At 56.8% G+C, this 12,268-nt stretch overlaps 1 protein-coding gene across 10 annotated transcripts; it reads right to left on the bottom strand.

Moving 5' to 3' along the window:
* Positions 1-13: 13 nt before the first annotated feature.
* On the bottom strand, positions 14-11,955 carry RNF207 (ring finger protein 207). Of its 10 annotated transcripts, none has more exons than XM_036925401.2 (17): positions 11,504-11,955; positions 10,915-11,047; positions 9,579-9,723; positions 9,413-9,494; positions 9,264-9,339; positions 9,065-9,190; positions 8,590-8,636; positions 8,302-8,374; positions 8,150-8,218; positions 7,719-7,787; positions 7,541-7,638; positions 6,729-6,915; positions 6,383-6,568; positions 6,064-6,115; positions 5,650-5,767; positions 1,876-1,959; positions 14-997 (listed from the first exon to the last, which is right to left on the bottom strand). In XM_036925401.2, the coding sequence occupies exons 1-17, from the start codon at positions 11,692-11,694 to the stop codon at positions 826-828; spliced, it is 1,908 nt and encodes a 635-aa protein (XP_036781296.2). In that variant the 5' UTR covers positions 11,695-11,955; the 3' UTR covers positions 14-825. The 10 variants fall into 10 exon arrangements, with proteins under 10 accessions (XP_036781296.2, XP_057355637.1, XP_036781298.2 ...); XM_057499654.1 differs by having other exon boundaries at positions 8,302-8,370; XM_036925403.2 differs by having other exon boundaries at positions 8,302-8,443; positions 9,065-9,186.
* Positions 11,956-12,268: the final 313 nt, after the last annotated feature.

Genomic DNA, 12,268 nt, shown 5'->3' with positions numbered 1-12,268 from the left:
GGGTATTGATGTACTGATACGCAGGCCTGACTGACACACTGAAGCCACTCACTGTTTGAATCACTAAATCAAACTGGATATTTGCTTAAAATGTAACAATCTGGGCAACATTTTGCCTCCAAAACTTAAATTTTAGGTCATTCAGATTAATTTTCCTTTTGAAGCATTTGTTAAGTTACACTTGATAAAAAAGGTACTGTGTAGGAATGAAAAGCTACTAGAGAAAAATCGCTGCGGAATCATGGTTTAATGTCCACAGAAGGTGGAGGCAGGAGAGTGGCAGCCGTCTGCCAGGTGTGGAGAGGCTGTGGTGTGCCATCTCCTGCCATGGCCCCCGCCAAGAGCTTGTGCTCTGCTCCCTTCCCTACAGGGAGAAGAGCTGGGGCGCAGGCTTCTCCCTCATGCTGAGTCAGCGCTCAGTGGGTGGGGGACCTTTCCAGTGGCCTGGCTAGCAGTGGGCTGTGCTGCAGGAGCCCCATCCCTTGAGGCAGGGCAGGTGCTGCATGGGGTGGAGTTGTGCTATCTGAAAGTCAGACCGAGCACCCTGACAGGAGAGTGGGACCCTGGGGAGACATTGGATGCCTTCCCCAGGGGCTGGCACATCATCCCAGGAGGACACTGTGATGAGGACCAGGACTTCGTGCATTGTGAACACAGGGAAGTTAGAAGCTTAGCCAGGGAATCTGAAATGAGACCTGTCATAGTTTCCGCTGATAAATGGTTACTGTTTTAAAAAGTAATCATAATGGGAACAACCCTTTCTTAAACATCCTTGTCTTGATGTGCATGCTATAAAATGCCCAAGCCCCCGGACCAGTCCCATTGCTAAGTTGGGCGCTCTCTCCATGTGGGGCTGTCACCCCCATTTTTCTGTTTGGGTCTATGAGGATCTTTATTTCTCAGTGGAGCCTCTGCTGTGGGGGTGTTCAGAGTCCGGCTGTTGGCTCTAGGCTCTGATGTCTTCTCTCTTTTCTCCTTGACACTCACTGGATCATTCCTAAAGGAACACTTGACATGAGTTCTACTCACTGCCCCCACTCACTGCATCCCAGCCCTAACATCCACCCTGGCCAAGGCTTTTGGGATGGAAAGCCTTTCTGGAAGGCACCTGTGAATGTCTGGTAAAAAAAAAAAATCCTTTTTTTACTAAAGGATACTTATCTCATTTCTGATGATTTTCAGTTGCCAAAACATCAGCAGTTCAGGCTATGTCAGTGGCTGTGACAACAAGCTTTGAGTTGACACTCCCCTGAAACATGGAGTTAAACATGCCTGGAGGGTGGGATGGTTTCTGCTCTGTCACTGTGTCGTCTGTGACTTGACAGCAGCAGACCTCCACGCCCTCTAGGCCCTTCCACCCTGACGCCACCCTAACGAACACATTTAACTGAGTGAAACACTGAATGGTCAGCCTGTGACTGTGATGTATCTGTCGCTACTTCCCTGGTCAGGTATTTTGGCAAACACTGTGGCTCCCCTGAATAGTAATGCTCTCACACCAAGAAATAATCCTCAGCCACTCTTCTCACAAAAGTGAATTTAAGTCACTTGGCCTAAGTGCCTACGAGCCAGTCTGCAGTGCCTGCTGTCCTTGGAGCTGTGAGTGGTGCAGGCAGCAGCCGTGCCGTTCCTAATGACAGAATGTGAGTCGTGTCCATCAAACTCACATTTGTCATCTATGAAATCACTTGTTTGAAGTCACCATCCAGGTTAAGAACCTCTCTGACCCCGTATTTTACAAACAGACCCAGTGTATACAGCTGATCGCAGCAGCAAGCTGGGCCCAAAGGCGGAAAAAATCTGGGATCTTTGTCCTCCACATTTGTCTCTGATATTGAATCATTTGCCCATTCAGGTTGAAAAGACTTGATTTACCTGGCCTGGGCCTCCTCATTCATACTGTCATCATACATGCTTTGTAGATGCTCTGATTGTTGTTTGTCTACAGGTGCCTGAAACCTGTATGAGAGAAGACAGTCACCAGGAGTCTTGAAGACAGCAGAGCTGGCCCACTGTGTGTCCTGAAGCTCACTCTTTGAGCAAAATTCAAACCTAAGCAAACACTTAAGGGCCAGCCTAGCATGTTGGTCCCCAAATCCTGAGGGCTGGAGTTGAGGCAGTGGACAAGAGAGGCCAGGCCCTGCTCCCATGGAAGCTACGTTCTGGTCAGGGAGGCACACCAAGGTTGGGACAGCAGGGCCAGGTGATGGGGGTGACAGTGAGTGGAGACGGGCTTTGAATAGGATGGTTTGGAAGGGCCTCACTGTTGACATTCAAGCTGAGACCTGAATGATGAGGACCCATGGGACAAGCTCAAGCAAGAACATCCGGGCAGAAACTGGGAAGTGGGAAGCAGTCTAGTTTCTTTAGGGAACTGAAAGGTCATTGTGATTGGGATGTGGTGAGGGGCCTACGTGGTCAGTGGTGGGCAGGGAGGGTCCCCAGAGGGCTGTCAGGCCCTGGTGTGATGGGAGCTATAGGCCTTAGAAAGACTACTCGCTCTGTGACATACTGTGGCGGTGGGTGGGTATGGAGGGAGGGTTGGTGATGGTGGCTTGGATTGGTATGGCAGTGGAGACAAAGTGGGTGGACTGAGCTAGTCATGTCAACAGGACTTGGGGATGGTTGGAAATGGGGGTAGGGAGGGAAAGAAATACAGGGTGTCCCAGGCCTTTCATTTGGGCATCTGGGTAGGTGTGATGCATTTGCTGAAGTGAACCAGGAGTTGCTGTCTGGACAAGGAAATTGAGTTTCACTGGCCCTGTGGGCTCTGAGGCACCTGAGCCAAGGCCCCCAGGGAGGGGCAGCTGGGGAGAGGGATGGGGTTGTCTGCATCGTGATGGGGTTTTTAAAGCTGGGGGACTGGATGAAGCCCCTTAAGGAGAGTGTTTAAAGCAGCAAGAGTGCCTAGGACTGGGCCCTGGGGAAAGTTCAGTTTGGGCTTTGAGCCCAGGAGGCGGAGCCAGTGAGAGAGAGTAAGAAGGGACAGCAGGAGGGGACCTGGAGTGGGGGGTGTCTCAGGAGCAAATGCAGAGCATTGTGAGGAGCATGCACACGAACCATACATGCTCCTGAGTGCTGCTCAGAAGCCCAGGGGAGCAGCCGGGAGGTCCTGACCACTGGAACCAGAGCAGATTTGGGGGAGGGTGGAGTTGGAGGGGGTTTTCAGCAGTGGGAGATGAGGAAGCAGAGTCGGCACCTCTAGACATCTGGAAAACTGCTGTGAAGAGGGGCAGAGCTGGTCTCCTCCCTCCTTATTCCAAACCTCCAGGAGTTAGGCTCCAGCCTGAGCTCCTTCCCTTTGCTGAGACTGACCACCGTCCTCCCCTGAGATGCATGTTGTCCCCCAAGGGGACACCCAATCAGAGAACAGAGAAGGAAAAGCACACAAATGATACATGATGCACTATAAACAAGCTAGGTAGGTGGCATGCAGAGCATCAGCCCCAGCCAGAGGCCCCCCAGGATAATCACCCTCCTGACTGCTAACACCAGAGCTGTGCCTGGTTCTGAGGTTTTATAAATGGAATCACACAGTATCTGGAATAAATTTCAAATGCCAGTTTAGAAGGAAACACTGCAGCTAGTCCTGGGTAGACAGGGATTCAATCAAAATTGTGTGAAGGGTATGCTGAGTTTAACCTCTCAGTGTAACATGTTAAAACAGTCACTTAGGTTGCTTGGCAGTTCTGGATCAATGAGACGATTGCACACACACACACTCTGATTTTCCTTCTGCCCCAAACTCGCTAAAACCCCAGTGAAGGGACAAAACAAATGAGGGGAAGTGGCCTCTCTAAGTGGAGAACAGGAATGATAGTGCCTGAGTTTGAACACTGGACAGCATGTAGAGCAGTGGTGACCGACTTAACAGACCCAAGAATGCAGACAGCTGCTCAGGCTGAGGCATGACTGGTTTCACAGCACAGTCCTCAGGGGCTCAGGAACTGACAACTCCCTTGCCTCTGCAACAGGGAGGGTGGAACTGAACCAGCGAGGACAGTGACAGGATCCCTTCTGTAGAGAGCCTCTGTCCCACCCCCCTCCACCAAGAGTACTAAACTGTTGGTCTCAGGGGCACATACACAGTGAGAACTACTGAAAGTAGGAAAATAGGAGTGTCTGCAGATGCTCCAGACAGTGGTCTTTCAGGAAGGAAACTGGGGAAAGACCTAAAAAAAAACAAAACCAAACCCTGCTAACCTAGATCTCCTGCAGTGAAGGACTACCCATGGGCTCAGAGCATCCAGTCTGCTCCCCCACCAAATCCTAACATGAGCAGATAATCAAAAGTTGTCACAGAAAAGCCTTTAATATGGAAGATGGAAATCTAAACAAAAATAATTTAGAGGAAATAGATTTCATAGAGAAGGAAAGTTAACAGCAAAGTACCTGTCAGCCTCAGAGGGGTGAGGTACCATGTCTATAAAACAAAAGTGAGCTCTTGGGAATCAAAAACAAAGTTTAAAAACAAGCTCTTGGAAGTTTCCTTCAGAAATGAAGACAATAGAAAGATTGGAAGAAAAAGTAAGGAAAACTCCCAGAAAGTACAGGAAAAAGACAAAGACATAGAAGAAAGGACTGAAAAGGCAAATTAGAGGGCCAGCCCAGGAAGGCCAATATCTAATAATAGGAATTCCATAATGAGAAAATGAAGAAATAAACTAACTGCTTCAAAAAAATACGCTAAAATTGAAGCATATGAATTTCTAGATTGTAAGGACCCAGCCGTACCCAACTAATGGTTGAAAATAGACCCTCACCAACATGAAATTTCACAATACTGTAAGCAGATAAGACTCCATAAGCCTCTAAAGAGGGTAAGTGTCAGAATGCCCTCAAACTTCTCAAAGGCAACCTTGGAAACTATAAGGCAATGCAGGGATGCTTCGAATACTTGTTTCCAATCTAGAGTTTCAAGCTAGACTTCTATACCCAGCAAAATGATCAGTCAAGAGTGAGGGCAGAATGAAGGCATTTCAGACTCGTGCTGCCCAAAATATGTACCTCCTGTGAGCCCTTTCTGAAGGATATACTGAGGGATGGGCTCCCCAAATCATGAAAGAGGAAATGTGATGTGTAGGGAACCAGAGACCTCAGGAGCAAGAGAGTCCCCAGGAGGGTGGTGGAGGTAGAGCCCTGGCTGGCTACTGTACCCCAGACCTACATGGCAACCAGCCCACCTTCAGGCCCAGAGTGACTCAAGAGATGGACACGTTGAGGACCTGACACCAAGATCCCTCTACCACTAACACCTATTGATGATCAAGTACAGTGCTGAGAGTCTGGTCCAGGTGCTGCTGTAGATTCGCTTGACCCAACCACATACGGAGGAAGTTTTGCTCTCCCCTCCATGTCCTGATCCTACAATCAGCTGAGACTGACTCAGAAGTGTCCTTACACCCCCAAGAAATGTCTTCTACTTTGACCTCTTGAGTTAGAGGTGGATAATTGCCTAGAAGCAGAAACTCTACAACAGCCCACTCATTATCTGTTTCTGCAGATGGCTAGCACCTGGTCCACCCAGATGCCCTGATTAAACCCTCATGACCTGGCTTACTGGCTTCCCTGAAAGGGGCTCTTCCAAAGGTGTGGCATCTTTTCCACACTCAAATGTCTTGTCTCCCCTGGAAATACCCCTGGCCTCACCTGGGCTCCAGCCGCTCCTTCACCTTGGCAATGGACCGGATGTAGGGTGTGATCTGCTTGGTGATTGTGGTCAGGTAGGCATTCTCCTGCTTCAGCTGAAGAAGGTCGTGGAGCTGGGCTGTGGGGGCCAATGCCAGAGTGTTGGGTCTTGTTGGCTTCAGGTTCTTACTCTCAAGCCTGGAACGATCTAGATATCCCAGCTATTTCAGTGACTACCTTTTAATTAAAGAGTGAGGTAAGGCTTGTGAAGGCATTCTACTTACTGAGTCCTGACCTCAGATGCATAGTTTGGGGGCCAGGGGTAAAGCATGGGGGTTTGCATCTGGTTAATGGTTCCCTGACTCCATGCTCCTGCTAGCACACGGGTTAGTTAGCTCCAGGACAGGAAGGCACCCAGCAGTCGTTGCCTCAGACCTTCATAGATCTCCTGCTCATTAGCCACCCGCTGGTAGGATTCCTCCCAAATCTGAAAGAGAAAGTAAGTGGGACATAGTGTGTGGCCATGATTTGGAATTTCCTTTGGCGGCATTCCCAACCTCTAGCTGTGCAGTCATAGGGCACCCTGAAGCCAGTTCATTCGGTTCCAGGCAGCAACGACAGGTCGCAGAGCCTGCCACACAAGGGCTTCAGGGGCACCAGGCCAAGGTCTTCCTCCCCCTTTCTGTCTCGGGGTAACCCACATGTATGCTGACTGGAGGAACATCGGGGAAGTTAGATGCTTCAGGAGGGCTACCTCCTGGAAGACTGCTCGCATCCCCTCCACGGAGGCGTACTCCGAGGCGATCTGCACGTCCACCTGCAGGGACTTGTGCAGGATGTCTCCCATGATCTCAGCCTTGATGAGCGCGTGGTGCCTGGTGAGGTCCCGGTGCAGCTCCTGTACCTGGTCCTTCAGGCTCTGCATTTCCGCCTGCAGGAGCTGAGCAGAGAGGCTGCATGAGTGCCTGGTGTTCTTGCAGGCTGTGGTCCTTGGTGGAGAGACAGCTTTGAGGCCAGGTGGCCAGGACTAGGTTGGGTCACTGCACCTTGTTGAGGAAGGGGTGGGCCTTTCCCAGCCACCAGGTCTCTCCTACCCTCACCTGGTAGGAGTCCTCATAGTGGCGGCAGTGCTCAGTGAAGGGCGTGTCCTCGCCTTCTGCCAGCAGCACCTTGGTGCTGATGGACCGGTGCAGCGTGGGCTTTGGGACTGGAGATCCCACCGTCTTTCCCACTGGGGAAGGGCAGCTGGGTCCTACCAGCACCTTGGGGCCTGAGCCCCCTGCCAGCCTGGGGAGAGAACCAGTGTGGATGCAGATGGGGGTGTTGGGGGGTCTTCCCCCGCCCCCCAGTGTTCTTAGCCTCTCACCTCAGACAGTACCAGAACCACATGGGCTCTCTGGAAAAGCCTGGGCCCCACCCAAAACCAATGACATTAGCATGGTAGTTTTAAAAGTCCCCAGGATGATGTTAATGTGCAGAAAAGAGTCCATCAGGACGTCGCAAGGGCTGGTTCCTGGTAAACTGTGTTCCTTCACACACCTGGACCTTGGGAGTTGCCCTGATGCCCAGTCTCCCTTGACTGGGGCACTGGGGCCCTGGGCACACACAGCGTAGCTACTACTACTAACTGTGCCTGGGTTTCCATGTAAGGACGAGGGCCCGGAGGTCAGGTCTCACGCCAAGCTGTCCGTTTCCTTCGGTCCCTAGGCGCCCCAGCCCGGGCAGCCGAGATTGGGGGCAGCCCCCACGCCCTCCCCTGCCCAGGCTTCGTGCCAGGTCCGCCACAGGCTTCCACCCTGGCGGCCGGACATCTGCTGCCCGGCTGGGCGGACTCATCCTTCCGCGGGGTGTCGTGGGCGCGCAGACACTCGGGAGCTCGTGGCCCGCCACCCCGAAGGGGCCCGCTGCTCACACATTGGCGCCGCCCCCGGTACCCGCCGTCGGGCGCGGCCCCAGCAGCAGCAGCGGCTCCAGACAGCGCGCGAACTCGGCGCAGTGGTCGCTGGCGATCTGGGCAGCGGGATGGGGTAGTGAGGCGGCGTCCTGGCCCCGCGGCCCCCGCCCCAGCCCGCCCGGCGCCGCCCGCGCACCTTGCTGCTCTGCGCGGGCTGGAGGCGATGCGGCCTCGAGACGACGCCATGCAGTCTCTCCATCAGCTCCTGCGGCGCGGGAATGGGGGTCAGTGAGGGCGAGGCCCCCAGGGCGAGCCTGCCTGGCACCTCACCTGGAGTCCGTAGGAGGCTCCAACTGCCGCATCCCCGCCCCACCCCTGCTCCCAGAACCACAGGAAATGTTGGGGTGGCTGGATTCCAATAGACACTCTGTCTTTTGCGGGAGTGGAGGCTAATGCTCCCTTGCACGCGTCCCTGGCCTTTTAAAAGGGACTCAGCTGGCTTGTAGACAATGGCGTGGAAAAGGGGAAGGTAAGCCTGGTCCAGCCTCCAGGTGACAGGCTGCTGGGACCCTGAGGTTGCTCTTGGTGCAGAGGGGTGAGACCCCGCTGGAGCCTGGGGGGACTCACATAGCCCAGGTCCAGGAACTCAGCCTTGTTGGCTAGGCTGAGGAAGGAAGAGCAGATGACCAAGTGAACCTGGAAGGGGAACACTGCTCAGTGCCTGGCGGGGGGAGGCCTCTGGCCTGGGCTCCCAGCCCTGCACCCCCAGCTCCTCCTACCTGCAGGGTGGGCAGCAGAGTGGCCAAGTGGGAGAGCTGCTCCTTGAAGGCCTTGTCCTTCTCTTCATACTGGCTGGGGAAGAGGCAGGCAGCCTCATCTCCAAGGGGAGGGCTACCCAACCCACCAGAACCAGGTAGTGCCCTGCGCCCACCAGCTTTGCACGTCACTCCCTGTCACCCCTTCCCTGTGCCCTCGGCCACCCTGCCCTCCTCTCCTAGGGGAAGGCAGGATGGGCCCAGGCACAGGCTGTGAGATAGGGCAGGGCTGCAGGCTCTGCCCCCACTCACCTCTGCACGGCCAGCAGCAGTAGCGCTTTCCTCTCTGCCAGTGTGTCCTGGGAGGGGCAGTCCGCTACAGGCTGGGCACGCTCAGCCCCGCCCCCTCCCAGCAGCAACCACTCCCCCAGGCCGCAGCCACACAGCTGGTTAGGCTGGCTCTCTCCAGCCTACTAGCCATGCTCCCTGAACCAGAGGGCTTCCTTCCTGCATCGTACTTCCTGAGAGCCCAGGGGCCCTCTCCTTAAATGTCCCCTCCTGGGGAAAGTCTTCCTTGCCCAGTCCTCACCATGGGCACCAGCCTAGGGCAGGCTCCACTCCCCTCTGGACCCCTCCTGGCGGCCATGATAAAGTAGCTCCTGGTCATAGCTCAGTGCTTGCCGCCCTGCTACACTGGTAACTCCGCAAGGGCTGCGGGGGGCCTGCCCTGTGTCCTGGGCACTGGGTCACGGCTGAGGAGGATGCTCAGCGTCCGGCTGCCCCTCACCTGCATGCTCCTGAAGAGGGCGTGAATGGAGGCCTCCTCCTCCGCAGCGCTGCGTCGCACCTCCTCCACCATGGCCTGCAGCAGCACAATGGCCTCCCGTGTGGCCGTCTGCAGGGCCTTCACTGCCTGGAAACAGGGCGGCCTCAGCCTCGTGGGGGTGCGCGTCCCCAGACCCGGCCACCGGGCACCCCGCGCTCACCAGCACCGCCTGCTCCAGCCGCTCGCAGCCCTGCACGTAGGCTGACTCGAGGTCCACGCAGTGGGCCCGGCCCTCCCTGCGGGGAGCCGCGGATGAGCCCCGCTTCAGGGCGCCCTCCAGACCCCTCACTTGCCGCTGCCTCTACCCACCCCTGCATGTCGCGGAAGCAGCGGATGCACAGCAGCGACTTCTTGGCGGTGGAGAACATGATGTAGGGCTCCGCGTGCAGGGCTGCGGAGGGGTGGGCGGTGGTGAGGGGTGCTGCGTCCCCACGCCGCCGCAGGCCCGGGTACCAACCCAGCACGCCGCACTCACTACACTTCTGGAGCACGTCGCGGCTTCGCTGGCCCAGGGCCACGATGTCGTGGCGCGCGAACATGCGTGCTCTGTGCGTCTCGTCGCGGCAGCGCGCGCACAGCGGTTGCCCACAAGTATTGCAGAAGTACGTGGTCTCCGCATCCTGGGGGCCGAGCGCAGGCTCAGCGCGCCCACCGGCGGGGAACCTGAGCCCCAACACAGCCCGCCTGGGAACGGCAGCCTCTGCGTGTCACAGCGCGTCAGTCCCAGCCTGCGGCAGGCGCGCAGCTAAATGCGGCCCCTTCCTTTAATCCCGACGCTCTGATATACCCAGTTTTCAGATGAGAACAGGGCTCAGAGAGAAGGTAAGGAAGTGCCCTAAGGGGCAGGTAACCGGAATGGGCTTGGGGAGTCAGGTACATTGGGGGAGGGGCGGGGGGAGGGCAGAAACTGTATTTGCCAAATATTTTACCTACAACAAAAATGCGTGTGTGAAGGCCTCTCCGGCCCTCCTTGGAACCCTCAATAGTGGCCAAATGGCAGTGCCCACCCTGGCCCTTTGGAGTCACAACTTGGATGGGAAGGGAAGGGAGTGAGGGGCTTTGGCTTCCCTTCCCCAGGCCAGACCCAGGGCTGGGAGTCCAGGTCTTGGGCTGCAGCCCTGGCATTGACCCCAGCAATGGCTGTGAATGCACAGACCCCCAACTCCTTATTTTGGCATTCAAGGCCATGTCCTCCCCTGCTCTCCCTAACTGTAGTGCCCTCACCTCCTGATGGTCATCTCTGCACTTTTGAGTCATACATACCCTAGCACTTGCCCAACACATCGAGACATTTAATTCCCACAGGGCTGTTCTCCTGGGATTCAGATACACCATCCAACTTCCAAGGACCAGAGTCCCACATGCCTGCCATGGCCCAGCCTGAACCTCACCCCTGCACCCCAGTCTTTCCTGGCCTCCTTAACAGCACACTGTCCTCATTTCCCCTGGGGCTGTAGGGAGCTGCTCACAGCTGCCCAGGTAGTAGCCCCTCAAGGACTGGCCTAGGCCTATGCACTGAACTGCCCTTCCTGTACCCATCCACAACTCCACCCTGAATTTGGGGTCAGTAAGCTCTTCCTAAATTGAATGGCTTTAACCTTTGCCCCTATCTAGCTCAAGTCACTTGTTTTCCATCTCAGTCTCTCCGCCTGTAAAATGGACCCACATATGGGACCCAGGGTGCCTTAGGGACGTGTTAGAGAATCCACTGATGGCTAATTCTCTGAGGACATGATGGGCATAAGCTGCAAACACCAGGACCGTGCCATCTGGTGCCCTTGGCTCCCCACCACACCCCCAGGCGCCCCTGCCTGCTTGCCACACTCCAGGTCGCAGTTGGCGCAGTGTACCACCTCCGTGCCATCCCCTGAGCTGTCCACCAGGAACTGCAGCAGCCGATCCACCGGAGGGAGCCCACTGGGGCCCTTTACCACCGTCTGGTGTCTGCGGAGAAGCTGCAGCCAGGACCCACATGCCCCTTCCCCATGGCTCCCTACCTCCATTCCCACCCCCACATTCCAGGCTGAAACTAAAAATAGAGAGGGAGGGTGGGGTGCTGAAGGCCTGGCATCTGCTATAAATACCTCAGCGAGTGTGTCTCTGACCCTGTCCCTCCCGCTACCCAGTCCTGGGCAAACCCTGGGAGGCCATGGGGTATCAAAGGCCCCCCTTTCAATCCCTGTCGCTGCATTGGGCAAATTTAGACCCCCCCACACCCCGTAACTTGAGCCAACATAACCTGAGACTTCAGCTCCGCCACCCCACCCCCTATAAGTGAGTTACTGGGAGTGTTCGGATGCAGCGCTGAGATCCCTAACTCTTTATGCGCCTACGTCTCCGCCCAGGTGTAGCCAATCTCTTGGGGGGTGCGGGTCTCTGTTGGGGCTTGGAGGCACTCACTGGCACAGAGGACAGGCGAGGCGGCCGTCGGTGGCGCGGCCGCGCAGGCAGCCGGCACAGAAGTCGTGAAAGCAGTCCATCAGGCACGGGCGCTCGTACTGTGCGTGGCACAGCGGGCATATGAGCGGGTGGCCACTCACAGCGTCCAGGGCGCCCGGGCCCTCCTGGGGCGCGAAGATGGCTCCCGACATCTTCGGCGACAGCGCAGGAACACTGCCCCTCCACCCCTCGCCGGCTCCTCCTATCGCCTGGACCCGAAGGGGCGTCCCTCGGGCTTGGAGCCCGAGCAGCCAGGCCCGGGGCTGGGGGCGGGTCGCCCGGCGCGGGAAGGACAGGCTGGGGGCATGCGGAGGGGCCGGGTCCTTGCCCGCGCTCCCGCCCCTGCTGCGCCCCGCGCTGGCCCCGGAAGGTCAGGCGCAGAGCCAGACAGCGCGTCTGACCCGACGCCCGGCCTCCCGCTGCCCGCACTGCTCCCGCTTCCCCTCACCCCCCACCGAGGATTTCCCCCCCTCTGTCCTCTGGGTGATCCGCAGGCGACACCCCTCCCGCGCTGGGCCGCCCTGTGGCTCGGGCGCGAGGCTCCCGTTCGCTTCCCCGGGCCGGCGGCCAGCTTGGCGAGGGCTCGGCCCTGCTGGTCCACCCCCGGGCCCCAGGGAGAGAGGCGGGCCGCCGGCGGCGGAAAGGACGTTGCCGACGACGCCCGGTCGCTCCCGAGGACCCCTCCCGGGAGCTGCAGGAGCGCCGCGCTGTTCCTCAGGGGTGCAG

The sequence above is a fragment of the Manis pentadactyla genome, chromosome 4, assembly GCF_030020395.1.
Source record: "Manis pentadactyla isolate mManPen7 chromosome 4, mManPen7.hap1, whole genome shotgun sequence".
Taxonomy (NCBI): Eukaryota; Metazoa; Chordata; class Mammalia; order Pholidota; family Manidae; genus Manis; species Manis pentadactyla.
This window is presented reverse-complemented; position numbering and strand designations above follow the sequence as displayed.